Source organism: Aethalodelphis obliquidens, unplaced genomic scaffold, assembly GCF_003676395.1.
Source record: "Aethalodelphis obliquidens isolate GAN/ISIS:26980383/991018 unplaced genomic scaffold, ASM367639v1 scaffold41, whole genome shotgun sequence".
Classification (NCBI taxonomy): domain Eukaryota; kingdom Metazoa; phylum Chordata; class Mammalia; order Artiodactyla; family Delphinidae; genus Aethalodelphis; species Aethalodelphis obliquidens.
Window position 1 is genome coordinate 7,613,966 of NW_020837985.1, and position 26,919 is coordinate 7,640,884.

Consider the following 26,919-nt stretch of genomic DNA (forward strand, 5'->3'; position numbering starts at 1 on the left):
TCTAATTATCCTAAAAATTACTTTCATTTTAAAAACTGGAATAATTATAATGTTTTATGTCCCTACTTTATGCCAAGACACTTTATTGTACACCTTTTTTTCTAATCTGCACGAAAACCTGAAACATAACTATTATTACTCCAATTCCATAGATAAGAAAACAGAACAGAGAAGGTTAATGACTTGCCTGAGGTCACACAGAAAGTTGCTGGCAGAGCAAGAATCCAACCACCCCTCCAGCACCCACAATCTTTCCACCACTAAGCTGACTTCTGGGAAAAACCAGTCATAGCAGGTGGACCCTGTGTCAAGTCACCCTGGCAACTTTAAGATCCTTGGACTCTTGGAGTTTTCTCTGCCTAGTTTTCATGGCGCTTCCTGTCCAGTCCAGTTTTTTATCATCCACTAACACAAATCTCCACCCACTGAGGTCAGATGCCTTAGACTCTATCATGTGCGCCTATGCCAGGCCCCAGTAGTCCCAGCTGCAAAATGGGACAAATCACACCTCTACCAAGAAGCAACACTGCAAGAGGAAAAAGGCAGCAGACCTGGAATCAGGAAAAATTGGTTTCAAATCCAGTTGGGCAAGTTCTCTATCTGTAAAATGAATGTGGTAAGCCCTTCCTGGTAGGATTGTTGGGCGGAATGAATGAAGTAATGTCTTTAAGGAGTCACTCAGCTAAAATAGCATCTGTTCTTGTTGGCAGTGTTGTTTTTGTTATCATTCCTTACTTCATTCTCATACCACCACCCCACCACCTTTCCCTCTGCACACAGATGATAGGTAATGTGACAGGAAACACTTCAAAAAGTCTGCAGCTCTACAAATGCCAAAGATCTATTCACCACTAATATCCACACCCATGGTGTCTCTGTCAGATTCTAGTGTTTGAGTCTGATCAACTTTTGCATTTCAACCTCCCCAAAAGAATCCCTCCACATTTCCCAGCCTGGGCTCTCTGGACAGGATGGGCTAAGACCACTTACCGATTCCATAGTGAATCTCTTGATGAAAAACTGGAGAGCCTGGAGGCTGAAGATCTCATGTCTCAGCCGTCACATCAGAAAATTACCTGGATGGGGAGGTAGGAAAAAAGGTGACAAGAGTCATCCAGCAGGACTGGGCAGAAGACATTGTCTCAGACCAACATGTGATTTCATGTGGAAGCCAGCACCCCTGTTAGGAATGTTCTTACACCACAGTGGCTGTCCAAGAATGGGAAGGAAAACAGTGGGGAAACCACTATTTCAGCAATCCACTTTGGGGCTGACATCTCCATCAGTAAATCTGTGCAAGTGCTCAGGAATCCTTCTTGCCTTTCTATTTCTAGCTCTATGTTGGAGAGCAATTTACAAGTCATTAACATCTCTAAACCTGAGCTCCTAAACATGAAATTAAATTGTGCTGACAGGTAGGACAGACAGACAGCCATAGCTGTGTGCCCATGGGGAAGCAGAGGAGTTCCCCCAGCCAAGGGAATCAGCCCCAGGAAGAAGGTAGATATATATGAATCTACATATTTCAGGACAGCCCCTCTGAACCAGAGAGAGGATTTTAATTAATTCATGCATACCAAAGCTTAATTAATTGCTGAGTGCACAGAGCACAGGAAGTCTGGGATTAAAGGTTTTACATAAGGGAACAGCTTCAATATTTTTGGATGGAGGGGAAACAGAAGTGGGGGTGTGAAAACAAGAGAAGCCAAGGGACCTGCTGGGTCCTTCCCCAAGTTCAGAGTGGTACCTCCATCTGCGGCCAGAAACCTAGGGACACACTTGACACACCATCTCCCCATCCCTAAGTCACGTGTCTCGAACCTAAATATCTCTCAACCTGTCTCTCTCTCTCCATCTCCACTGACACAGCCCTGGATCAAGCCTCCATCATTCTCACCTGGGATACTACAACTATCACCTAATTGGTCTCCCCTCATCACCATTTCTCCCTCTGAAATCTGCTCCCCTACACTGAAGCCAGAACAATCTTTCTTTTTTTATGTTTTATTACATAAAACAAACAGAATTCTGTATGGACACAAACACAGAGATTCCCACCGCCCAGCCCCAATCACCATCAACTCATAATCAGTCCTACCCCATCCACTCCCTAATCCCTCCCCCTCCCCATGTTAGTTTTTAGAAGCATATTCCAGATGTCTTATTTCAGTCATTAATAGCACAGCACAGGGGCTTCCCTGGTGGCGCAGTGGTTAAGAATCCACCTGCCAATGCAGGGGACATAGGTTTGTGCCCTGGTCCGGGAAGATCCCACATGCCGCGGAGCAGCTAAGCCCGTGGGCCACAACTACTGAGGCTGCGCTCTAGAGTCCATGAGCCACAACTACTGAGCCTGTGCTCTAGAGTCCGCAAGCCACAACTACTGAAGCCCACGCGCCTAGAGCCCGTGCTCCGCAACAAGAGAAGGCACAGCAATGAGAAGCCCGTGCACCACAACAAAGAGTAGCCCCCACTCGCCGCAACTCGAGAAAGCCCGCGCACAGCAACAAAGACCCAACGCAGCAAAAATAAAATACATAAAATAAATTTATAAAAAAAAAATAGTGCAGCATGTATCGCTATATAAGGTCTTTTACAAAAATATAATAGCAACACCATTACCACACCTAAAAAGATGATCATTCTTTGATATCACCAAATACCCAACGTTCAAATTTCTAATAGCCTCATAAATGTTAAAAATGCTTTTTTTAAGTTTTTTGTTTTAAAAAATCCAGACCCAAATACGACTGGTTAATATGCAGAATAAAACTTTTAAAACTCAAATCTGTGTCATCCCTCCACCTCTAGCTTAACATTCTTTAATGGTTTCTCAGTGCTTCCAGATAAAAATGATTGAACACAGTCTGACTCTTGCCCCCCTCCTCTCTGACCTCATCTTGTCCACCCCAGCTCACTGTTGCAACCACATGACCTTCTTTCAGATCCTGCAACTTTCCACGGTCCTTCTGCCCCAGGTCCTTTGCCCATGCTGTTCCCTCTGCCTGTAAGGCTTCCTCTCTCACTTTGGCTAGCTAACTCCTATACTTCTTTAAATCTTACTTCCTCAGGGAAACTCTTCCTACTCCTCTAGATTAGACTACAGAACTTATCTGTTTTTAACTATGCATTCATTCATGTGAAGACCGATAAACATATGTTGATTGATTGGATAATAAGCCATATGATAGAAAGACTGTGTTTGGATTTTCTCATATCCCCAGCGCCAACCACACAGTGGTGTCCAGCACAATACTAATCAACATTTGTTGGATAAATGATCAAACCACCTTCTTCAACCTTAGATGCCAAAGGTGATTGACTGAATCTGCCCGAACTTTGAATCACACATTTCAGTTAGATGGGGAATTGACAGTCTTATCCTAAAATTGATATGGAAATGCAGTGAACTCAGACAGCCAAAATGATGTGGAGGACACACATGTCCCAATTTCAAAACCTACTACAAAGCAGGAATCATCAAGACAGGGTGGTAGCAGCATAAGCAAAAACATATGCTCTCCTCCAGAATCACAGACCGTGATTTGCCCGTAACATTCACCTCCTGATGACAACTTTACACACTCTACGTACATGAAAAACAAGACCCCGTTACTGGCATAAATAAGCGATGTCTCTCCCAGCCCACGCCTCACCTTGCCTTTCCTTTGCTCTCCTTGCTTCACCCAAGCACACAGCTAAGACAGTGTATATAGACTGGATCACTGCTCCTATTCTTCACTCTCAACCTGAATTTGAATTATACATCCCTGCCCTTGGTCATGTGTCTTTGTAGTCCTTCCTACTATAGCAGGTGGTAGTTCTTTCCACGCAGCATTGGATTCTGGACTGGACCACTGACTTCTTTACAATGGAATTCAGATGGAAATGACCCTATGCTGGTCCCAGGTCTATCCCTTGCCCTCCTGTGATGTGTCATGAGAGGAGGATGTCTCCCTAGACCCTTTCAGCTGCTGCCTTTCAGCCTGGACCCCGCAATAAAGACACGTGGAGCAGATCTGAACCAAACCTGTAGTTCAGCCTGAGCCAGCCAAGCCCAACCTAGATCAGCCAAACCACAACTGACCCACGACCCATGAGCATGAAAATAAACACCTGCCATCAAGCAGGACACCGCAATTCTGAGGTTTTTGTTACTTGGCAAAACCTGACGCATACACACGGGAACGTTAATTTACGGACACCAATGAGTATCAACACAGTTGGGAAAAATGAAAGTCTTGCACACAGACAGAGCAGATGTGATGACAATCAGCAAAGCCACCTCTTGCAGAAAACACACCTACTTGGTGCCAATTTGACCCTCACAAGAAAACACTGGGCCCGCTTTACAGATGAGAACATCGATGCTCAGGGATACGAAATAGTGTGTCCAGGACAGTGTGTGGCAGAACTGGGATTCCAACCCAGGTTGTCTGACTCAGGCAGACAGGCTTCCTCTCCTTAAAATAACTCAAAGATGCTCAGAGACAGCTATCACATGAGTCCCTGGTACCCCAATCCACCTCCACCCTTGTCCCACTTCCTTTAATGGGTCTTCACAAGGGGCTGCAGGGATAGGGTATCCTGGTCGGTGAGGCTCTTCGGCTGTTGGGTCCCTTGTTTGTGAAATGAGATCACTATCTTAGCCTGACCTACGGCACTAGACTGGCGTGAACCCCCAGAGACACGGTGTGTGAAACTGCTGTGTGAGGTGTGACACCAAAGTCAGTTCACACCCTGCTTCCTCGACTCTGAACTCACGCGAATTAGGACAGCATCCACGTACATGTCAGTGCTGTACCCACACTGCTTTGAAACCATTTATGCTTTGAAACTGATTTTTGTTTTTCAAACAGAGATTCTTGCTTTCCAGTTATGAAAGTAATCCAGGTCCATCACGAAAAACAGTAAGGTATGAAAATAAAATATTTTAGTATCCCAACCCCTACAGATAAATATTGTTAGGATTTTAAATCTATTTCCTTTCTGGAACCGGTTCTTGTAAGAGTTAAATAAATAATGCATTTCAATTAACATGATTTTCTTAGAACCAGGGAACTACCAGTAACTTAAAAGAAAAAATTCCACTTTGCATTCATTCATTCAATCATTAATTCAAGGAATATTTGTCTTGGACTTATCATATGCAGGGAAGACAGAGCCAACAACAAAGAACGTTTATAATCTCGAGGAACTAACATTCATTCATTCATTCCTTTTTTTTTTTGGCGGCACCTCACAGCTTATGGGATCTTAGTTCCCTGACCAGGAATTGAACCTGAGGCCCAGGCTGTGAAAGCGCCGAGTCCTAACCACTGGACTGCCAGGGAATTCCCATTTGTTTTGTTTTGTTTTTTTCATTTAATCACAAATATTTATTGATCTAGAATTCTGCCTCCATTCAAGGCCTGGTGCTCACTTTTTGGGTTTTTTTTCTTTCTTTCTTTTCTTTTTTTATTGACATTCATTATTTTTTTAACTGCACAAATAAAAGGAGCACCAACTGTATGCTGGGCACTTGCTAATAATAGTAATAGCAGCTTCCTTGCTAGACCTTGTACTCTAACAGTTTGGCTTATAATTAAAAGTTGTCTCCTTAGAACAAACGCATCTGGGTTAGAACTCAGGTTATGGCTCTTTGGTGAGTTATTTATCCTTTCATACTTCAGTTTCATCACCTTTAAAATTGGGATAAAGTACCTACCTCATACAGTCACTAAGAATTAGTGAGATAATGTAGTTCAAGCACTGAGCAAAACAGTAACTAGTAATGGTGGTAGTAACACTATTGTCTTGTTTAATCCACACAACCACCCTACAAGAACCTGAAACTCAGAGGTTAGGGAACTTGTCATGAGGTCATGCAGGTTACCACTTAGGCACCTGGGGCACAACCCCAGTGGGGATCCTCTGAGAGATGGGAACACACCTTCGAATTGCCACCCTAGGGTAAGGAAGCTGGGGCATTTATGTACCCACTCCCATGCCTCACTGGCCACGCACAGCCAGGGTATGGCCTCAGACAGAGATGCAGGAAGCCCTCCCTGGGAACAGGCACCACCTACAGTGCCTTCCAGGGTGGGCTCAAAGATACGGGCAGGGAACACACATCATCTATAACTAGACGTTCAATAAATACACATCAGAGGAGTGAACGTGCGCTACCAACCCCCTTGCTCTTCTCTATAACCTCTCATTTCCCCCTGCCACCAGTGATGGAAGATTTAAAGCAAGTACCTGCTAGAGTGAACCAGAACTCATTATCATCAAACACCGCAATTTTTATCCACCCATGTTTCTGCTTTTTCCATTGAAATTCTATTCTGTGACTTACGGTATGTCATTCCAGAAAGCAATTCCTGTGTGGCATGCAAGAACAGGGACATAAATCATTTAGTACATCAGCCCTTCTTTATTGCCAGTCACCAAATAGGTGTTGAGTTTTATTCAACAGAAGTGACTTCACGGATGCTGGGATTCGTATCCTTTTATAGAGGATGTTATGAACTCTTGAGTCACCAGCAGCTGGCTACAGCTTGGACAGTTTTCTTTGTTCCCATAACATCACAGCAAATACTTTTCCTATTTACTGATGTGATTCTTTCCTGTTCTGTAGAAGCTGTAGTTAGAAAACCAAAGACCTAAAGAAAAAACCCTGAATACATATTTCGGCAAACCTTCCTCTTGTCTACTAGAAGCTTAGCTTGTCTAGCCCCACTCGAAGTGCTTTCTCTTTCAAGAAGCTTTCTCCAGAAAAGTGAACCCTCTTACACTGTTGGTGGGAATGTAAATTGGTACAACCACTATGGAGAACAGTATGGAGGTCCCTTAAAAAACTAAAAAAAGAGCTACAATCTGACCTAGCAATCCCACTCCTGGGCATATATCCGGAGAAAACCATAATTCAAAAAGACACATGCACCCAATGTTCATTGCAGCACTATTTACAATAGCCAGGACATGGAAGCAACCTAAATGTCCATCAACAGAGGAATGGATAAAGAAGATGTGGTACATATACAATGGAATATTACTCAGCCATAAAAAAGAAAAAAATGAAATAATGCAATTTGCAGCAACATGAATGGACCTAGAGACTGTCATGCTGAGTGAAGTAAGTCAGACAGAGGAAGACAAATACCATACTATATCGTTTATAAGCAAAATCTTAAAAAACGGTACAAATAAACTTACCTACAAAATAGAAATAGAGTCACAGATGTAAAAAACAAACTTACGGTTTCCAAGGGGTAAGGGCGGGGGAGGGATAAATTGGGATTGATATATACACACTACTATATATAAAATAGATAACTAATAATGACCTACTGTATAGCACAGGGAACTCTACTCAATACTCTGTAATGGTTATATGGGAAAAGAATCTTAAAAAGAGTGGATATATGTATATGTATAACTGATTCACTATGTTGTACACCTGAAACTAACATAACATTGTAAATCAACTATATTCCAATAAAAAAAATTTTTTTTTAAAAAAGACTTCTCCAACTTTCCCAGCCCAACAACCTGTCCATTTCTGAACTCCTACAGCACAAATAACAATAGCAACAATAATAATAATAGTGCCCCCTACTGATCACTTTCTAGGTACCAGACTCATCCTACGTATAATACATTCATTAACGCATTCAATCCTCAACACAACCCTGCAAGGAATTGTGATTGTGTGCATTTTACAGATAAGAAAACCGAGGCCCACAAAAATGATGCACCATTTGGTCACACGGCTACTTGGTGGAGGCAGACTCTGGATTCAAACTTGGGACAGCTTGGCTTCAAAGCTCAGAGCTTTACTTACTATGCGAGGTAAGGCAGTATGAATTCTGACTGAATACATCCCAATTTGTACTATTTTTTTTTAATTTTTATTGGAGTATAGTTGATTTACTATGCTGTGTTAGTTCCAGGTGTATGGCAAAGTGAATCAGTTATACATATATCCACTCTTTTTTAGGTTCTTTTCCCATATAGGCCATTACAGAGTATTGAGCAGAGTTCCCTGTGCTATACAGTAGGTCCATATTAGTTATCTATTTCATATATAGTAGTGTGTATATGTCAATCCCAATCTCCCAATTTGTCCCTCCCTCCCACCTTACTCCCGGTAACCATAAGTTTGTTTTCTACATCTGTGACTCTATTTCTATTTTTTAGATAAGTTCATTTGTACCCTTTTTTTAGATTCCACATATAAGTGACATCATATGATATTTGTCTTTCTGTTTCTGACTTACTTCACTCAGTATGACAATCTCTAGGTCCATCCATGTTGCTGCAAATGGCATTATTTTGTTCTTTTTAAAAATTTATTTATTTATTTTTAGCTGCACTGGGTCTTCGTTGCTGCACACGGGCTTTCTCTAGTTGCAGCGAGCAGGGGCTACTCTTCGTTGCAGTGCACGGGCTTCTCACTGCGGTGGCTTCTCTTGTTGCGAAGCATGGGCTCTAGGCACGTGGGCTTCAGTAGTTGTGGCCCACGGGCTTAGCTGCTCCACAGCTTGTGGGATCTTCCCGGACCAGGGATAGAACCCTTGTCCCCTGCATTGGCAGTCAGATTCTTAACCACTGCGCTACCAGGGAAGTCCCTATTTTGTTTTTTTATGGCTGAGTAACATTCCACAGTTTATATGTACTACCTCTTCTTTATCCATTCCTCTGTTGATATATTATCTTCTGATTGTTTCAAACAGGTAAGTCAAACCTCCTCTCCTGCGGCAATTCTTGAATGGTGAACGCAGAGTCCACCAGAGTTGGTCATGGGGATTTCGTACCAATCACTAGGTCTCTCAGTTTCTATATCCACTAGCAAGCAATGAGCCCTGCCTCCCTACCTGCCCTGAGAAGCCCCAAGTTATTCACCTGTGGCCTTTGACCAGGTAAGTCTGGACTCTCGCCGTGTTCCCCTGCCCACCAGCAAGTGCTTGGGATGGGCTGTTCCTACTGCCTCCATCTGCCCAGGGTTATAATGAAGGTATGCTATAGCAGGAAGCAGACAAGACTCTGCAGAAGCCTGCCCCAAGAAAGCCAAGGACGGTTGAGGTGCTCTACCTAACAATGACGTCACTGCTGAACTTCCGCCCGGACCATCCCCTGCCTCACTCGCTGGATAGAATAACAGTCAAAGATGGTTTGGGGTCTCTCCTCTCCAAAGAGGTCAGAGCAAAGGACCCACGATCCAAAAGACCAGAACCACTGTCTGGCTGGATTATAAACTCATGATGACTGTAACCATGTCTTACATCCTGTTTCCTGAGTGGACTGCACACTGGGTCACAATGCAAAGGCAAAGCTGGGTAGCTTGAGACCGTAGTCTGGTGGGGGTAGGGGGACAGGTACAGAGACGACAGGATGAACTCTCATAAGTGATCTCACCTGGGTGTGAACACATTATTGGACCTGCCTCACAAACATCTCGTAAGTGCCTACTGCATGCTATGTCCCATTGGCTACAGCTTCCCATACATGAGAAGCATCTGTTGGAAAAATGCATCCATTCATTCATTCATTTATCGAAAAAATGTTTCTTAAGCTAACTGTCAAGGATATAATAATGGTTAGTAAAATGGACCTGGTCTCTGCTTAGAGCCCGTGTTTAAGAGAATCAGACCTTAACCAAATAACCTCACGGATAACGAGAAAAAGTGCCAGGTGCCGTACGAACCTACGTACTGAAGGTGAATAATAAATCCTCAGCTTCTTAAAAAGTTGCATCCTGAGAATCATGTAGTGAGTGCCAGCAAGTCTCAGTGAGCCGAGAAGAGAACAAGCAAGTAGGAACCTGAGAGCTGCTGTGCTGGGGGGCCAGCCAGGCTCGCTCACTGGCCACACTGCCTGCTCCGCAAGCCCATGGAAGCAGGATCAACTCAGTCGGCGGCACCTCAGAACTGACACATTTCCTTTGGGGTCCCCTGAGAGGAACTGCAAGTGTGAAACCTGCAGGTACCTAGGGTTTGTTGTGCTACCAACTGTTCTAACAGCACGATCCAGGTCCTTGCAAACAATCGCGTGTTCACCGTCAGCAGGCACAGCGAGCCAGAGCCCCCGTGCTCCCCGCGTAACAGAAGGAGCATCGGGCAGTCCGGTGTTGGGGGAATTTCCCAAGCTCTGGAAAGAAGACACTGTTTGCAGCGGGAAGACTTCTGTTCCAGCACTGGTTCTTCCCCCTAATTGCTGTGTGATCCTGGGCCATGAGCTTCACTTCTGTGAGTCTGTGTCTTCTTCTGGAATATTCAGACGGCAGCAGACAATGATGGTGCCCCCGCACATCGCCTTGATGCTGACGAGTCCATTAAAGTCCAAGTGCATCCTACTGCAAGCAATCTCTGAGACTTCCTGCCTGAGAGCTTGCTCTCGGCCACTAAGGGGCAAGTTAGAAGCGCCAGAGAACTGATACTCCCAGATGCGGCCGTCATACAAGTACAAGAGAAGTGCTAACGCACAGCACATGTGTGATGGACAAGTGCCCCACCAGTGACAACCCACAACTAGAAAGGACGTCAGCAGCCCAGGGTCCCGACTTGGTAGCTTCTCAGCAAGGCCAGCACCATATACATGGTTCCTGGAGCTGGTCATCCTGTGGTCCACGGGCCACTGCCCCAGGGACAGGCAGGGAGGCTACGACCATGGCCTGGCCTCCACCCTGCCCAAGGAAAAGGGAATCAGGATAGAAAGGGTTTTGCGTGGAAAGGTGTTCACCCCCCTAGAAGGAAGCCCCTACTGCCAAGTGCCCACTAGGCACCACGCAGAGCCTGTGTGGGCACCAGGCACTTTGCCACCTTTGATTGCGCTAACTCTTCACCCAGCCCCTCAGAGTGACAGCACAGCTGTTATTATGATTCCCACCTTACAGAAGAGGCAACAGCTCTGATAGGTTAAATAATAATTGAAAAAATAATTGTACAGCTAGCGTACATTGCATGCTTCCTATGTGTATCAGGCACTAAACAAGCAATAACTTCTTTAATCTTCAAAACAACTCTAAGAGACAGGTATAATTATTGTTCCATTCTACAGAGAAGAAAACTGAGGCTAAGACAGAATGAGCATCTCGCTAGGGTTTTCACAGCTAGGAAGTGGAACCTGGATCTGTCTGGCTCCAAAAGACTTCTTTCCTTCAAATCCCACCAACCTTTCAAAGCAGGGGCAGCCTCCGGAGAGAGGTCTCTACTGTATGGATTTTTCTCCTAGTGCTAGAACTAAAAAAAGACCTACGACAAGCCAGCAAGACCAGCCTTGCCATTCAAGCTCACTCCTAACTCCCTGGAGTAGGTCCAATCAGCATGAACTCACCCAGGCAACCTAATATGACAACACTCTTTGGAATCACATTATTCCTTGCATTTCGTGGACAGCCCTATTTCACATTTTACTGTTTCTGGAACACAGTGTGTCTTCCCATCAATGAAATGTAATGTGGCAGAGCTTCTGTTTTCTCCTCCAACGCTGTGATGATGTCAAGAATGCATGTTGCAATCAAAGGCGTCTCAGAATCAAAGGAAATAAAGTATATCTAAGGAATGTTCACATCTCTTCTACTAAAAGCCCAGAGCAGTCCTTAGAAGGCTGTGAATTTGAGAAATGAGAAGTCTAAACCATCTCGTTCAGAGCACTCAAAGAATCCATCAAAGCACACCTGCCCCTGCGTGAGGGTTCACCCCACAATTTCCCATCTACCTGAAGCTCATAAAACTTAGGCTTGGAATCCATCCATATTTGCACTGCTGATAAATAAAGGGAGGGAATTCCCCACTTGTTAGTTCACAGATAACAAGATCTAATTATGCTGCCCAATATATTGTACAACTATGAAATAAATATATGCCTCTATCCTCTCTTTTGACAGAGTCATCCATCCATCCATCCATCCATCCATTCCTACAACAGTTCAACAGATGCCATATTTAAGTTGGGCACCTTCCTCCAATGTAAGGCAGAAAGGGAAATCAATAGTGCAAACATGAACGTTGGCATGAAGTTTAGAATCAGTACAGAATATGGAACATAGAGTGGCTTCACGAGGGAGGTGGAAGCAGCTTCAGGTTTTGAGGGAGGAACAGGGGATACCAGACAGAAAAGACAGGAAGAGGGGCTTCAGAGAACACAGAGTGGCAAGTTCTAAGCCACAGGCTAAGAAAGAGCTTTCACTGGAAAAATGTTTGCTGTCCCCTCTGCCACGTCTAAGACCCAGCGCTGATACTTCTGTCACAATGTCCAGCCTGCTAAGCCGTGCTCCCAGGCACCCTGTGCCAGCACGCTGAGCCAGGCTCTGCCCAGTGTGTCTGAATTCCTGCAACCTCGGCCAGGCTGGCCTCCCGCTCCAGATTCTCAGGCCTCCCACCCCTGGATATGCTTTTTGTTCTGGGGATCTGGCCAAGTTGTTTCACCTCTGTTTCCACTTCCCCATCTGCGGGAGTGGGATGGTTAGTAGCTAACTCTGGGGGTGGTTGTATAATTCCTGGCATGTAGTCGGTGCTCACTGCAGAGGTTAAGTCCATGAGGTGAGGAACCCTGTCTGGTTTGTAAACCAGAAAATTCTCAGTACTTTGAACATGTCTGTTCTAAAGGACCAGATACATATATTTTTTTTAAGTTCTGTGTGGTTAAAACACATAACACAGAATTTACCACCTTAACCATTTTAAAGTGTACAGTCCAGTAGTGTTAAGTATATTCACATTGTTATAACAGGAGATCTCCAGAACTATTTCATCTTGTAAAACTGAAACTCTACACCCATTAAACAACAACTCCCCATACCTCCTCCCCCCAGCCCCGGGCAACCACCATTCTACTTTTTATTTCTATGAATTTGACTACTTTAGATACTGCACATAAATGGAATCATACAGTATTTGTCTTTTTGCGACTGGCTTATTTCACTTAGCATGATGTCCTCAAGGTTCATCCATGTTGTAGCATGTATCAGAACTTCCTTCCTTTTTTTTTTTTTAAATAAATTTATTTTTGGCTGCATTGGGTCTTCGTTGCTGCGCGCAGGCTTTCTCTAACTGCGGCGAGCAGGGGCTACCCTTGGTTGCGGTGTGTGGGCTTCTCATTGCGGTGGCTTCTCTTGCTGTGGAGCACGGGCTCTAGGCACGCGGACTTCAGTAGTTGTGGCATGTGGGCTCAGTAGTTGTGGCTCGCGGGCTCTACAGCACAGGCTCAGTGGCTCAGTGTTGTGGCACACGGGCTTAGTTGCTCCGCGGCAATGTGGGATCTTCCTGGACCAGGCCCTGAACCCGTGTCCCCTGCACTGGCAGGCGGATTCTTAACCACTGCGCCACCAAGGAAGTCCCTCCTTCCTTTTTAAGGCTAGATACTGTTCCATGATATGTACATATGACATTCTGTTTATCCATTCATCCACTGATGGACATTCGGGTCGCTCCCACCTCTTGCCTACCATCAACAAGGCTGCCATGAACATGGATGTTTGAGTATCTCTTTGAGACCCCAATTCTTTTGGATATATACCCAGAGGTGGATTTGCTGGATCATATGCTAATTCTATTTTTAATTTTTGAAGAACCACCACACTGTTTTCCACAGAGGTTGCACCATCTAACAATCCCACCAATAGTGCAAAAGGGTTCCAATTTCTAGGACTGGATACATAGTTGAAGAGTAAACGAGAGTAAACGAATGATATATCTGTTGAATGAATAATAGACATAGCATAATAACACAGTACTTTTTGATGGGCTGACACTTTCCCTCAGCTAACTTACAATCTCATTAAGTATACCCAAGAATAGGAAATAAGGGCAAAATGCCACACTGATACAACTGCAGGAACATACTGGAACCCTCCCCATACAAAAACTAACATTGCTCCCATGACCATGCTCGGTATCAGAAATTCCTCCGGGACAAGAACCATGACTTACTCTCCTCTAAATCTCTGATCTTGACCCCCAAACCCCTGGCCAGGAGGCTGACGTGCAGTGGGCACAAAGCAATATTTGCTGAATGGTGACAGAGGGACAGTTTCAATCAAGGAAGGCTTCCTGGAAGAAGATGGCTTTGCAAGAGAAAGAAGACAGACTGGCAGAGAAAAGGAAGAGCAGGTGTGGCTGTAGAGAGGGGCCTGACTCATTGGTTTCATCTCATTCCTGAAAGCAGAGGTGATCTGTGTTTAAGACGCAACACTATAATAAAGTCATGTGACATGATGATGCAACATGCTTCACAGGTGCTCAGTTAACACCTGTTGACCAAATACATGATCATAATGAGAGTAAAACAAACAAGGGAAACATCAGAAAGACTTCTGTATGAGTTGTCAAAATGAGAAATTGGGGGTTCCTTTTAAGCTACAGGGCAATATTCACATGACCTAAACCAGCTTTCCCAGTTCACTACCTCCAGAACAGGAAGCTCGAGAAGAAACTACCTTCCAGCCCTACCCTGAGGAAGCCTCATGACACCACTGTTGGGGCAACCCCAATCCTCAAACTTCTTTCTGAAAATTCATCTCTGCTTCTTAGGAATTTTACTGCCTGTAAACCCAGAAGAATCAACCCATGTCTACAAGACTTCTTTTCAAAATGAAATTTCTCCAGAGTCAAGACTCTTTTCTTCTACTGAGGATTTAAATCTTCTCTGTTTCACAGCTGTTTGTCTCCAAGGTGACAAGGCGACACAGGCAGGATGCTACGCCTAGATGCAGCTGACTCACTGCAGGCTTGAGTCCACTCCCTGCACCACTCATGTCACTGCCACCGGAGTCACCGAATCCAGGATGCTCACCAGATTGGAACGCCCTGGGAATATCACCGAGGCAGGCACAACAGAGTTGTTAACAAAGCAACCCCACACCCCATCCCCATTCTTCCGGAGAAGCCTTTGGGGGAACCAGAGGACCCTGTGGCTAGCACACTGCCTGGCTCAGAAAACGTTCGTTGAATGAATGAACGAATGACCACCTAAACAAACACCCTCATACCAAGACTTTCGGGCACCCTTTCATTTCCCATCAGAGTCCAGTTGCCAACCGGTCAACACCAGCTAAACAGTGCCATGGAGTCCTGCAAGCCTCTTGCTTTGCGACTGTCTCAAATGTAGGTCACCCTAAGCATCATCTTCTGGAGCCTGGTATGAACCAAACTTCTCTTAGAATCAAGCCTTCTCACCTTCCCCAACTCTATTTCCCTTAAATGACAAAGAACCACAAGGAACTGAGTCTGAGGTGGGAATATTCGTGCCCCAGAGCAGCAGGAGATCTGGCCTCTTCTATTTGCTTTGGAGACAAACCATCTGATGGAAAGTCCATTGGATCCTCAGAGCCTCAGGTGCCACAGGGGAAAACTGAGGATAACGCCCGGGTCTCACAACTGCTGTGTTTGCTGGAAACCAGGGAGACAGAGCAGGAAGAACATCAGACACTTCTCGCTCTGGCAACATGGCAGCCTGAGCTGACGTGGGTACCCTTCCCCCTTGTTATAAACACATAAAATCTTGAATGCGTGTGACTCACGTGGTTTACAATATATAATCAAAAAAGGAAAGAAGAAAAGAGGGGACCCCATGCCATGTACAAAGGCCATGCTCCAGTACACATCTATGTCCAGCTGCACGCACACACACAGACAGGCAGGCCTGCAACAGGGGAACGCAGGCCAATTCTTGTGGGCACGACAGGCTGCTGGGCGGTCCCCAGATACCATCCGGGGCCCTTACAAAGGACTCCATGTGCTGGGTCAGGACGTTCCAGCGTCAGGCTGCTTCCTCTGTGGAAGTGGTTCTCCTGGCTTGCTCTGATACAAGAGATAGGGCGGAAAGCCCAGTTCCCTCTCACGGCACTGGGATTATGGTGGAAAGGGGGCCTCTGAATCATTTAAGCCTGGAGGGCCCACATTTGCAGAAGCCAATTTCGCGAGGCAGAAAACCCAACTACTGGCTTTAAAAAAAAAAAAGAGGAGGGTGGAGATTATGGGCTGACCAAACTGAGAAATCCAGGGATGGATGTAACTTCGGGCACGGCTAGATTCACTCAAAGGACATGGTCAGAGAGGACCTAGTCTCTGTCTGCTGGTTCTGCCTTCCTGGAGGGGTGACAGGGGTATTTCAGGCAGGTCTTCCCCCAGGGGGCCACTGGCCTTCAGGTTTATGTGCAGTCACAGCCCAAGCAATCCCTGAGGAAGGAAAGCCTCTCTTCCCCCGTAGTTCCAATAAAAGTCTCAGGGTTGACTCTGACTGTGTGTGCAACCTTGAACTCAACTCTGTGGCCAGGGGCTGGAACATTCCACGAGCTGGGTATCGCTCATGGGTCCATACGAGTATACGGGCTGGGTCAAGTCCACAGGACCTACGAAGACTAAGGGGAGCTGGGTACTTATCTAAAGGAAAGTAGGGAAAAGAAAGAGAGAAGGAGAAAGAAAAGGAGGAAGGGGGAGGGAGAGAGGAAAAGGAAAACATGGTATAAGCCAGAGATAATTTTTATTTTAAGGAATAAAATAGCAATCAATTTAGACTTTAAATAAAACAAAAAGAACAGGGCTTCCCTGGTGGCGCAGTGGTTGAGAGTCCGCCTGCCGATGCAGGGGACGTGGGTTCGTGCCCCGATCTGGGAAGATCCCGCATGCCGCGGAGCGGCTGGGCCCGTGAGCCATGGCCACTGAGCCTGCGCGTCCGGAGGCTGTGCTCCGCAATGGGAGAGGCCACAACAGTGAGAGGCCTGTGTCCGCAAAAATAAAAAAAAGAACAGCAGCAGAACGAGCTTTTGTGTCCTTTTTTACTGTAACAGCTTTGATGAGATATAATTCACATACCATACAATTTACCGATTTAAAGGATACAGTTCAGTGGTTTCAATATAATTCACGGAGCTGGGCAACCATCACCACAATCAATTTGAGAACATTTTCATTTTGCCCCAAAAAGAAACCCTGCACCTATCAGCAGTTATTCCCCGCCAGTTCCACCTCCACCCACTCCTGGCAAAAGAACAGCCTAACTTTCTGTTTCTACAGATTTGCCTATTCTGAAGATTTCATATACACGGAATCATAAAACAGGTGGGTTTTAAAAATTTTGTTCTTTGTGGTAAAATCTACAAAAAAAAAACCCATCTCCTGAACTCCTGGTTGAACTCAGGGCCTCTGGTTCTGATGGAGTGGAGTCGGGCCTCACTCCCTGGAATCGTTACTAAGGATGTGGACCAGAGGAGGGATGACAGGGGCTGGGAGACCCTACCCTGAGGAGGCCTGAGACGGTTGGTACCAGCTGGAGATGGCACGTTGCCCGGCGTGACTCAGCAGCGAGGGCGTAAACCCTCCAGGAGGCCTGGTCCAGGCTTCCGGTCTCGCCCCTGGCATGGTACATGGCGGAGTGGAAAAAGCATGGGCTTTAGTCTACCAGATGTTCCAAGGAATCCCCAGGGAAGGGCACCGTGGGGTTCTACCCAGCACCCTTCCTCATTCCTGACTTCATTCGGGTTAGCCCTTCTCCCAGGAAGCATGTGTTCCTGCAGCTCCCGGGTGTGGGCCCAGCTGGTCCAAAACCCTCCCAGCAATTTGCCAGTAATCAGTCTAAAGGACATGTGACCCAACTTGGGTCAAGGAGACCTGAAATTGGAGGTTTCTGGGAAAGCTCTTTCTCAATCTCCTAGAAGAGGTTTAAGAAATGGTGTTTTCTCTCTTCCTCTGGACGTTACAATAAAGGTGCTCAAAGTGGATGCGGCCTGTCTCACTACCAGTCTCAGAGAGAGGCCTACACGTGAAGAAGGACAGGCCTGAAGAACTACAGGAAAATGGAGCGGGGCTCCTGGAATAGACACTAATTCTGTGCTACGTGTCCCATGCTCCACTATTCCCTTCTCTGTGCCCCAAATTGGCCTCCAGGGGCTAATAACGCAAGGGCCCCCTACCCTCTGGCTGCAGGATGGTTTTGGCCAACAGGGAGCCCTAGCAGGAGACAGGAAGGAGGGGGAGAGTGAGGTATCATCCTCCCTGCTGCCCCCCTCTGGCCCCCACCCCTGCTCCCTGTCTGGGGGTCACTGCGAACTGGCTGTCATCCTCAACCCACGCCTCAGCTCTGGTCAGGGCCCCTCCTCGTGCCCTCGCTGTCTCCAGGTTCTAGCAACTGTTCCCTCCCCACCCCTAAACTGGGCACTGACACAGGAGCCCCAGGGCCATGTGCCCGGGGCCCCCGCACTGTCGCTGGAGCTTCCCTAAACCTGCCACACCTTCTTAAAGGTCCCTTGATGTGGCCCACAAGCACAGGAAAGATGCTCAAAGGCCTCAGTCACTAGAAAAATGCAAATCAAAACCACCATGACATGCCACATCACAGCCGCCAAATCAGCTGTAATACCAAAAAGCATAAAGTAAGTCTTGGCGAGGGCGTGGAGAACTGGAACCCTCACACGTTGCTGGGGGAGATGTAAAATGGTCCAGACACTTTGGAAGAGTCGGCAGGTCCTCAAAACATTAAACACAGAGTTAGCAGATGACTCATCAATGCCATCCCTGGGTATCTATCCCGAAGAGCTGAAAACAGGTTTTCAAACAAACACTTGTATGTGAGTGTTCACAAGGGCACTACTCACAACAGTCAGAAGGTGGAGACAACCCAAATGTCTATCAACAGATGAACGGATAAACAACACGTGGTCTAGCCATACACTGGAATATTCTTCAGCCATAGAAAGGAATGAAGCGGTGATTTCCCTGGTGGCGCAGTGGTTAAGAATACACCTGCCAGTGCAGGGGACGTGGGTTCGATCCCTGGTCTGGGAAGGTCCCACATGCTGCGGAGCAACTAAGTCCGTGCGCCACAACTACTGAGCCTGCGCTCCAGAGCCCGTGAGCCACAACTACTGAAGCCCGTGCACCTAGAGCCCCTGCTCTGCAACAAGAGAAGCCACCACAGTGAGAAGCCCGCACACCGCAACGAAGAGTAGCCGCAACTAGAGAAAGCCTCTGTACAGCAACGAAGACCCGACGCAGCCAAAAATAAATAAATTAATAAATAAATATCAGTATGTCATAAACTAAACAGAAAGAAAGTGGCTTCAGTATGGACTGGGGGGGAAGTGGGGAGTGACTGCTAACAGGTATGGATGGGGTTCTTTCCAGGGTGATGAAAATGTTCTAAAATTGATCGTAATCAGGGTTGCACAACTCTGTGAATATACTAAAAATCATTGAATTCTGCCCTTTAAACGGGTGAATTGTATAATATGTGAACTATACCTCAATAAAGCTGTTACAAAAGTATAATTTTTAAAAATTAATAAAAAGGAAATGGTGAAAGGCCTTGAGGTTAAAAAACAAAACGAATCAACGTGAGCGACCTGGGAAGTGGGAGATACATAGTGATCTCACACGGGGCTGTCCAATTCTCTGCTCTATCCAGGCAAAACCCAGCCAACCAGAACTTCTTGCTACACCGTCCCAATCTGCCTGGGTCTCCCAGCCCAGGAGGACGCTGGCCCATCAACAAGTGCCCCGGCCTCCTGACATAGCTGTCCACGCGGTGTGCCGTGCAGACAAGCGCTGGAGACCACTCCCCGGCCCAAGGGCCCCTCGGGGTGCTGACGACTCAAACAGCAGGCCTCTCCACCTCTGTGCGTCTGCTTTTCCCGTCAGAAGCCCCGAGGGCCACCACGTAGGCTGGGAGTCTTTCAGCAGTTTCATTCTCCTGGGATGGAAACTGACACAGCCTGTCACACCCTCTCTGAACAGGGGATGAAAGGGACCAGGGGCCTTCACTCCCTCACAGGGAGCACCTCCTGAGCACCTGGCAGCCACTGGGCTTTGTACTGTGCTCACGACACTGGACAAAACGGTGTTGGCCTTAGGAGCTCAGAGACCATGGGGAAGCGACAATGATGAATCAGTGCGACACATTTGATAAGGGTAAGCGTGGGGGGGATACTGGGAGCACCCAAGGTGGCTCCACATCCTACCTTAGGGACCAGGGAATGACAGGCTCATTGCCTACATCATAAACATTACAGAGAACTCCCTGGCGGTCCAGTGGTTAGGACTTGGCACTTTCACTGCCTAGGGCGCAGGTTCAATCCCTGGTTGGGGAACTAAGATTCCACAAGCCTCGCAGCATGGCCAAAAAGAAAAAGAAAAAAAAAAGACGGGCAAATCTCTTTTCCCAGATTCACCAACCGATGAGTCACCATCCTCAGCAAAGGAGCAGAGAAAGGCCAGGGATACTGCTTTAATAAGTCTTTTCTCCCAATGTAAAGTTATACCAGGAGTGAAAAACCAGTATTCCTGCCTGACACTGTCACAAACTGCAAATGATATAGGTAACCTGAACATTACTCACAAGTTAGTAGATTTAAAATGAGAAGTATACTGAGAAGTATAAAAGGCAAAAAAAGAAACATTTAAAAAATAAAAAAAATAAACATCACAGGGGCTTCCCTGGTGGCACGGTGGTTGAGAGCCCGCCTGCCGATGCAGGGGACTCGGGTTCGTGCCCCGGTCTGGGAAGATCCCACGTGCCGCGGAGCGGCTGGGCCCGTGAGCCATGGCCGCTGAGCCTGCGCGTCCGGAGCCTGTGCTCCGCAACGGGAGAGGCTACAACAGTGAGGGGCCCGCGTATCGCAAAAAATAAATAAATAAAATAAAATAAACATTACAAATGGCCCCCATTTGTGCCAGGCACCAGGCTGGTGCTCGGGAGATCTGAGAGGGAAGGTGCATTCCTGTCCTCAAGGAGCTCAGAGCGCAGTGGACTTGCTGAATAGCACCTCTGAAGTCCTCCCAACCTCCTTGGGATGGCTGAGGTACAACCAGCGGGGCTGGGTGATGGTTTGGATGAGCTGAGTGATGGAAGGGAAATCCATAAACCCAGAATCCAAGCATCCCACCACCCCATTCCTTCCACTCTGGTCCAAAAGCCACCTTGACCTTCCTTACTGCCACAGCCTCCCAACCATCTCCCTGCCCTTCAACCTGTTCTCTACACAGCAGACAGCAGGATCCTGGTGAAACAGTGAGCCAAGAACATATCACTCGTCTGCTCAAAACCCTCCAAGAAATTCCTTTCCTTTTCAGAGTAAAAACAAAAGTCCTCAAAGTGCCCACCAAGGTCGTGCACCCGGACCCCATCACCTTTTCCCCCATCAGTGACGCCTCCATCACTCACCCCACTCCAGCCACCCTAGCCTCCTGGAGGTTCCTTGAACATGCCACATGTGCAGCTACCCCAGGGCCTTTGCAATGGCTATTCCCTGTGTCTGGGACACATTTTACGCCAGAGTGCCTCACGCTCACTCCCTCAGTTCCTTTGGGTCTTTGCTCACGTCACCTTAGCAAGGAGAGCTTCCTTGAGCACCCCATCTGACAGTGCACACCCCCTTGTCTCTCTCCAGTCTCCTTTCTGGTGAGCTTTTCTCCATTAAGCATCTCATATCCGTATTAAATGTTTGTTTGTTGTATGTCTCCCCAGTGGAATGTAAGCTCCATGAGGACAAGGATTTTTCTCTGTTGTGTTCACTGCTGTTGCCCAGCACCCCACCCACCATAATGCTGGAATGCAGTGGAAACTCAAATAAATATGTGAGAATAAATACCCAGGTTTGTAGCCAGAGTGGCTGGGTGAGGATGTATGGGAGTCATCTCTGGGCAGGAGTGGGTGGCGAAGGGGCAGCAGGTCATCTGAAGGGGTCATGGGAAAAACGGCTTGGCCGTTCTGTGCCCAGGGGCTATTTTTAAGCCACCCAGGGCTAAGAAGGTTTTACCTGCTTTTCTGCGATATTTTAAGTAACTGGAGAGCAATGAGGATGTCAGGGTTACTGCAGCCAATGAGAGTTATCAAGGCCTTCCAGAAGCCCCGGCATCCGTCTCACCCCTTCCTCCGGGGGACCCAGCCCCTCTTGTTAGTGATGATGTATTTGCTCCATGAAGTGCAGGCCTTTCCAGATGCCAACTCTCTCTTTCTGCCTCTGACTACTGGGTTTTACAAATAGCATGAAGCCCTTTTTCAGAGTCCCAGGTGTAAACAAGGTTAAGTGGGGAAGAACCGGCATTTATTCAGGGCCTCTCAGGTGCCACACCCTTGTCCTACATGATCTCACTGTAACCTCCACCCTGCAGTGGATCAAGTGGAAAGGTGGGGAAACTAAGGCTTAGAGAATGTAAGTTGCCCAAGCGTCTCAAGCAAAGGACAGAGCAGGAGTTCCCCCCCAGAAGTCTGCCCCAGAACCATCCCATGCTCAAGTTTACGTTCTTTCTACCGCAACACCCTGTCTGTACAACACGGAAGGACTCAGGCTGTTACCTCTTCCATCCTTTAAACTTGGTGTTTCTTCTTTGAACTTCCTTTCAATGCACTGCACAGGGAGGCCGGGACACAGGTCAGAGAGGAGGGAGGAATAGGTGAGCCCCGATGCTTCGCAAAGCACAGAGCCACGGATCTCACCTTCCTGCTGCAGGATTAAGGCCAACCTCCTTCCCAATCCTGTCCCTCTCACTCCTCCACACCCAAGTTGCATCTGCTTCCCCAGCCCTAGACAACCACCACATCGAACAACGCTTCTCCAACCCCTGGTATGCACTGGCCGTGGCTACAGTCCTGTGCTGGGCAAGTCTCTGCCCTCGGCCCCAAAGGGCCCCTCTAGGGACCCCTTCTCAACACATTAATGCAGCAGATGGAACGTCACCTCGATCTCTGAGGAGCTACTCCTTCAGCGTCCGTCTCAGCCTCTAGCCTAGGAGCACCACCCTCTAATCCCCTGCTCCTAGTGTAACACCAAGGAAGTTCTCAACAAGTGCCATTTGGAGGCACCACTAGAATACAGAATTGGAAGGTACAACCATGCCACTGTTTGCTGAATTAATGCCACAAGCCTATCTGTAGTCAGACACGTGGGACCATCTTTTTGGTCAGTATTCAGGCCAGATGCTTTATCACTCCCATCACCATCGTTACCATCGTCATCATCACCATCATCATCATCATCATCACCATCATCATCACCATCATCACCATCATCATCACCATCATCACCACCATCATCACCATCATCATCACCATCATCATCACCATCATCATCACCATCACCATCATCACCATCATCATCATCACCATCATCATCATCAACACCATCATCATCACCATCATCATCACCATCATCATCACCATCACCATCAACACCATCATCATCACCATCATCACCATCAACACCATCATCATCACCATCACCATCATCATCATCACCATCATCAACACCATCATCACCATCATCATCACCATCATCATCAACACCATCATCATCATCATCATCACCATCACCATTACCATCACCATCATCATTTGCTAGGGCTGCCATAACAAGCACCAACAACTAGGTGGCTTAAAACAACAGAAATTTATTCTCTCACAGTTCTGAAATGAAGGTGTGGGCAGGGCCATGCTCTCTCTGATGCCTCTAGGGAGAATCCTCCCTTGCCTCTTCCTAGACCATGGTAGTTGCCAGCAATCCTTGGCTTATAGACACACTGTCCAGTCACATGGCTGCCTTTTCCCAGTGTGTCTTCACATTACCTTCTCTCTCTGTGTGTCGGTCTCTGTCTATAAATTTCCCCTTTTTATAAGGACTCCAGTCATATCGGATTAGGGCCCACCCTAATGACCTCATTTTAACTTGACTAACTCTGTAGACACCTTATTTTTATATCAGGCCACATTCTGAAGTACTCAGGGTTAGGACTTCAACACAGCTTTATTGGAGGACATAATTTAACCCCTAATAATCATCATCATCAGGAGAGCTCACATTTCCACTTCCAGTTACCACGTGCCAGGCACCATTCTCACTGCTCTCCATGTACTGCTACATAGAGTTCTCACCACAAGCCTGTAAGACGGAAGTCTTATTCACTGCATTTGACAAGTAGCAAAACTGAGGCTCAGAGAGGCTCTGAACTTGATCCAAGATCAGCAAGTTCTAAGCTCAGCCACTAAGGGGCTGTGCTAGGATTCAGCCTAAATCCAGGATCCGAACTCTCAGCCAATCGTCTATACCACAGAAGCTTTGTTTCTGACGATGCATTACCCTCCACAGACTTAGTTTCAGCTCCAACAGGATTCCCACCTGCAAGTGTTCAGCAGTTACTTCTTTCAAACAAGAAGTTTAAAATATCATCAGTCCGTTACACTACATAGACTGCAATATTCAATAGCGATTTCAACAAAACTTTTTTTTTAATCAAGAGCAAAAAAAATTAAGCAACATTATCACCTATGTTACCAACGTGTATCATCTCCTTCTCCCTAAAATGTACTTAATCTTTGCTTTCTTTGTACAATGTCTTTGGTTGCAAGTCATAAGCCTGAGGCAAATAAAATTCCAGTAATTTCCAAGAATGTGGTGTTGGTGCTTTCCTAATAAAGAGATAACTGAGCTCAAAAAAAAAAAAAAATCATCACTGAACTCAGCTTACCCCAACCAACTCTCAACTTGTTCCAGGATGGGAACACCCCACACAGACACATGCTATGTCCATTAAGATTCTTTCAGAAAAACACGTGTCCTGCACTGATTGGCTCACGCAGCCCTGCTTATGCAACCCTCGAATCTGCTGTTGTATGTAACAGCTGTGCATGGGGCCCCACCCTTTCTCAGGATGGTACCTCCTGGAGCCCCTACAACCTGCCCCAGCAGGTGGCTCCTGATCACCCAGGAGGCACAGGGTGGCCAATGGGAAGAGCGGAATCAGAAGCCTGTGCTCCAGTCCTGACTTCCTTTCCTCCTCCATGTGAGCTCCTCCTGAGCGCCAGGGCCCCGCTCCTTCCAGCCCTTAAAGGACAACATGAAAGAGTTTCTCAAATTTATCAAAAAAGAGATAGTCAAACTCTAAGATAAAAGAGAATGAAGGAATAATTCATTCATCAAACACAAATTAAGCATATGGTCTACCGTGGGGCGGGCACTAAGGACTCACTGAGAGAAATAAGAATGCAGGGGAGAAAGAAAGTCTGTGTGTGTCTGTGCGTGTGTGTGTATGGGGTTGTGTAGTTGTGTGTGTAGGGGTGAGGGTGTGTAGGAGGATGTGTGTATGTGTATAGGTACATGTGTAGGGGTCCATATGTGTGTAGGGGTTGTGTAGGTGTGTGTTTAGGTGTGTGGGTGCATAGGGGTGTGTGTGTGTAGGAACTGTGGTAGGTATGTATATAAGGGTGTGGGTGTGTAGGGGTGTGTGTGTATAGGCGTTGTGGTGGGGGTGTGTGTAGGGGTGTGTGTGTGTAGGGGTGTGTGCTGAACGTAGGTTCAGCAAAGTACACGACTTGTTCCCGGGCACACAGCAAGTAAGCGAGAGCTGGGCTGACCCCTAGGTCGGAGCAGCTGAAAAGTCCAGGCTGCTTCCTTCCTCATCTGACTGCCCAGGCAGCAGAGCAGGGGACCAGAGCCTGCTAAGCAGAAGCGTGTCCCCAAAGTGAAGTCAAGGAAACTCCCCTGGCAGCAGCTTGGAGGATGGACTAAGGACAGGGCAGTGGGTTGGGAAAGGGCTGGATGACTCAGGGGAGATCCTGCGGAAGCCTGGCCTGAGGCAGGAACCTTGAGGACACACAGACGGGGCTGGACTGGAGATGCTGGGACAGGCTTCCGCAGAAGCGGTTTGGTTTGGGGGAGGCGTAACAAAGAAAGGCAGTGAGCCATAGGCAATAAGAAAGTCTCCCCTCTTCTCAAGGCTCAGACCTAGGAAGCCAGGACACCAGGAAAACCACATCACGGCTGCACTGCCCGTTCCACCAAAACAAAACCCGAAGAGCTGAAATTGCGGGAGGGGAACAGAAGAGAGAAGAGAGGGACAGACATGCTCCTTCCTCATCCGTCCTCCACTGAAGCCTGGCACCAAGCATTTAGGGATGCAGACAACAGCAGAACCAGGAGCCCAAGGAGGCTGCGGTCTTGAGGGACACAAACATGACTCAGCCTTGGAAACAAGCCAGAAAGCTCCATGTCCTCAACGGCCCTCCCTCCCCCCACTGCCCCTCCCCCGCTCAGTCCCCAGGCGGCCAGTGCTACTGCCTATACATTCTCCCTCTCCAGCTTCTGGGCACACACTGCCAGACTCCTACACGAGCATCCTGAATGGCCTCCCTGCCTCCAGTCTTGGTCCTCACCCACCTAGTCCATTCGGTCCAGGGCACCCAGAATCATCTTCCTAAAGGGCAAGGGTCACATCACTCCCCGGCCTTAAGCCTTCAGTGGCTCAACAGCCTCAAGATCAAGTCCAAACTTCAGGATGTGGCTCCTGCCTTCCCCTCGGGCCTCAGTGCATCCCACCTGAAATATCAGGTTCACTGATGATGAGTCACTCGGTTCCCAGCACAAACCGTGCTATTTGCACCATCTACCTCCTTGCTGAGGTGGTTCCCTGCACCTGGAACTTCCTTCTCTTCCCTCCACTCTTTTTCTGGCTAATTCCTATTCATTATTTAAGATTCAGCTCAAGGATTCCTCCCTGTAGCAAGTCTCCTCTGACCCTCCCTGCAGAGTGGGGTCAGGTGCCCCTTCACAAGCACCTGGTGATACCTTATGTTTCCCTGGGACCGCACAAACCACACTGGCTCACAATCTGCTGCACACATCTGCCCGCATTCAGGAGGGACAATGCCAGTGTACAACACCACAGCTGGCACACAGCTGGCACATAATAAAGAATGAGGGTGTGGGTGGGGAGGGAGCACGGGAGGGGCAACAGGTGTTATGGGTGCTCAAAGACTAAAATAATGGATTACAACGAGAAGGATCAGGAAGGGCTTCACAGAGAAAGTGCATTTGGGCCATTCTTTAAAGAGTAAGTTGTATGGTCCAGCAATCCCATGCCTGGGCATATATCCAGACAAAACTATAATTTGAAAAGATACACGCATCTCTATGTTCCTAGCAGCACTATTTACAACAGGCAAGGCACGAAA

The 26,919-nt window shown here is 47.2% G+C and overlaps 1 protein-coding gene across 10 annotated transcripts in view; it reads right to left on the reverse strand.

Annotated features, from left to right (window-relative positions):
* ASAP1 (ArfGAP with SH3 domain, ankyrin repeat and PH domain 1) overlaps positions 1–26,919 on the reverse strand; it is a 349,713-nt gene that overhangs the window by 311,503 nt on the left and 11,291 nt on the right. For 9 of the 10 annotated variants that reach the window (XR_003438372.1, XM_027132478.1, XM_027132477.1 and 6 more), the window contains exon 2: positions 991–1,076. Coding sequence is in view for 9 of the 10 variants with exons in the window: in XM_027132478.1 (XP_026988279.1) it covers positions 991–1,049 (59 nt within the window). In the remaining variant the exon portion in view is untranslated. Of the gene's footprint in view, positions 1–990; positions 1,077–26,919 lie in introns of those variants that run through there. The other variant, XM_027132475.1, reaches the window with a different exon arrangement.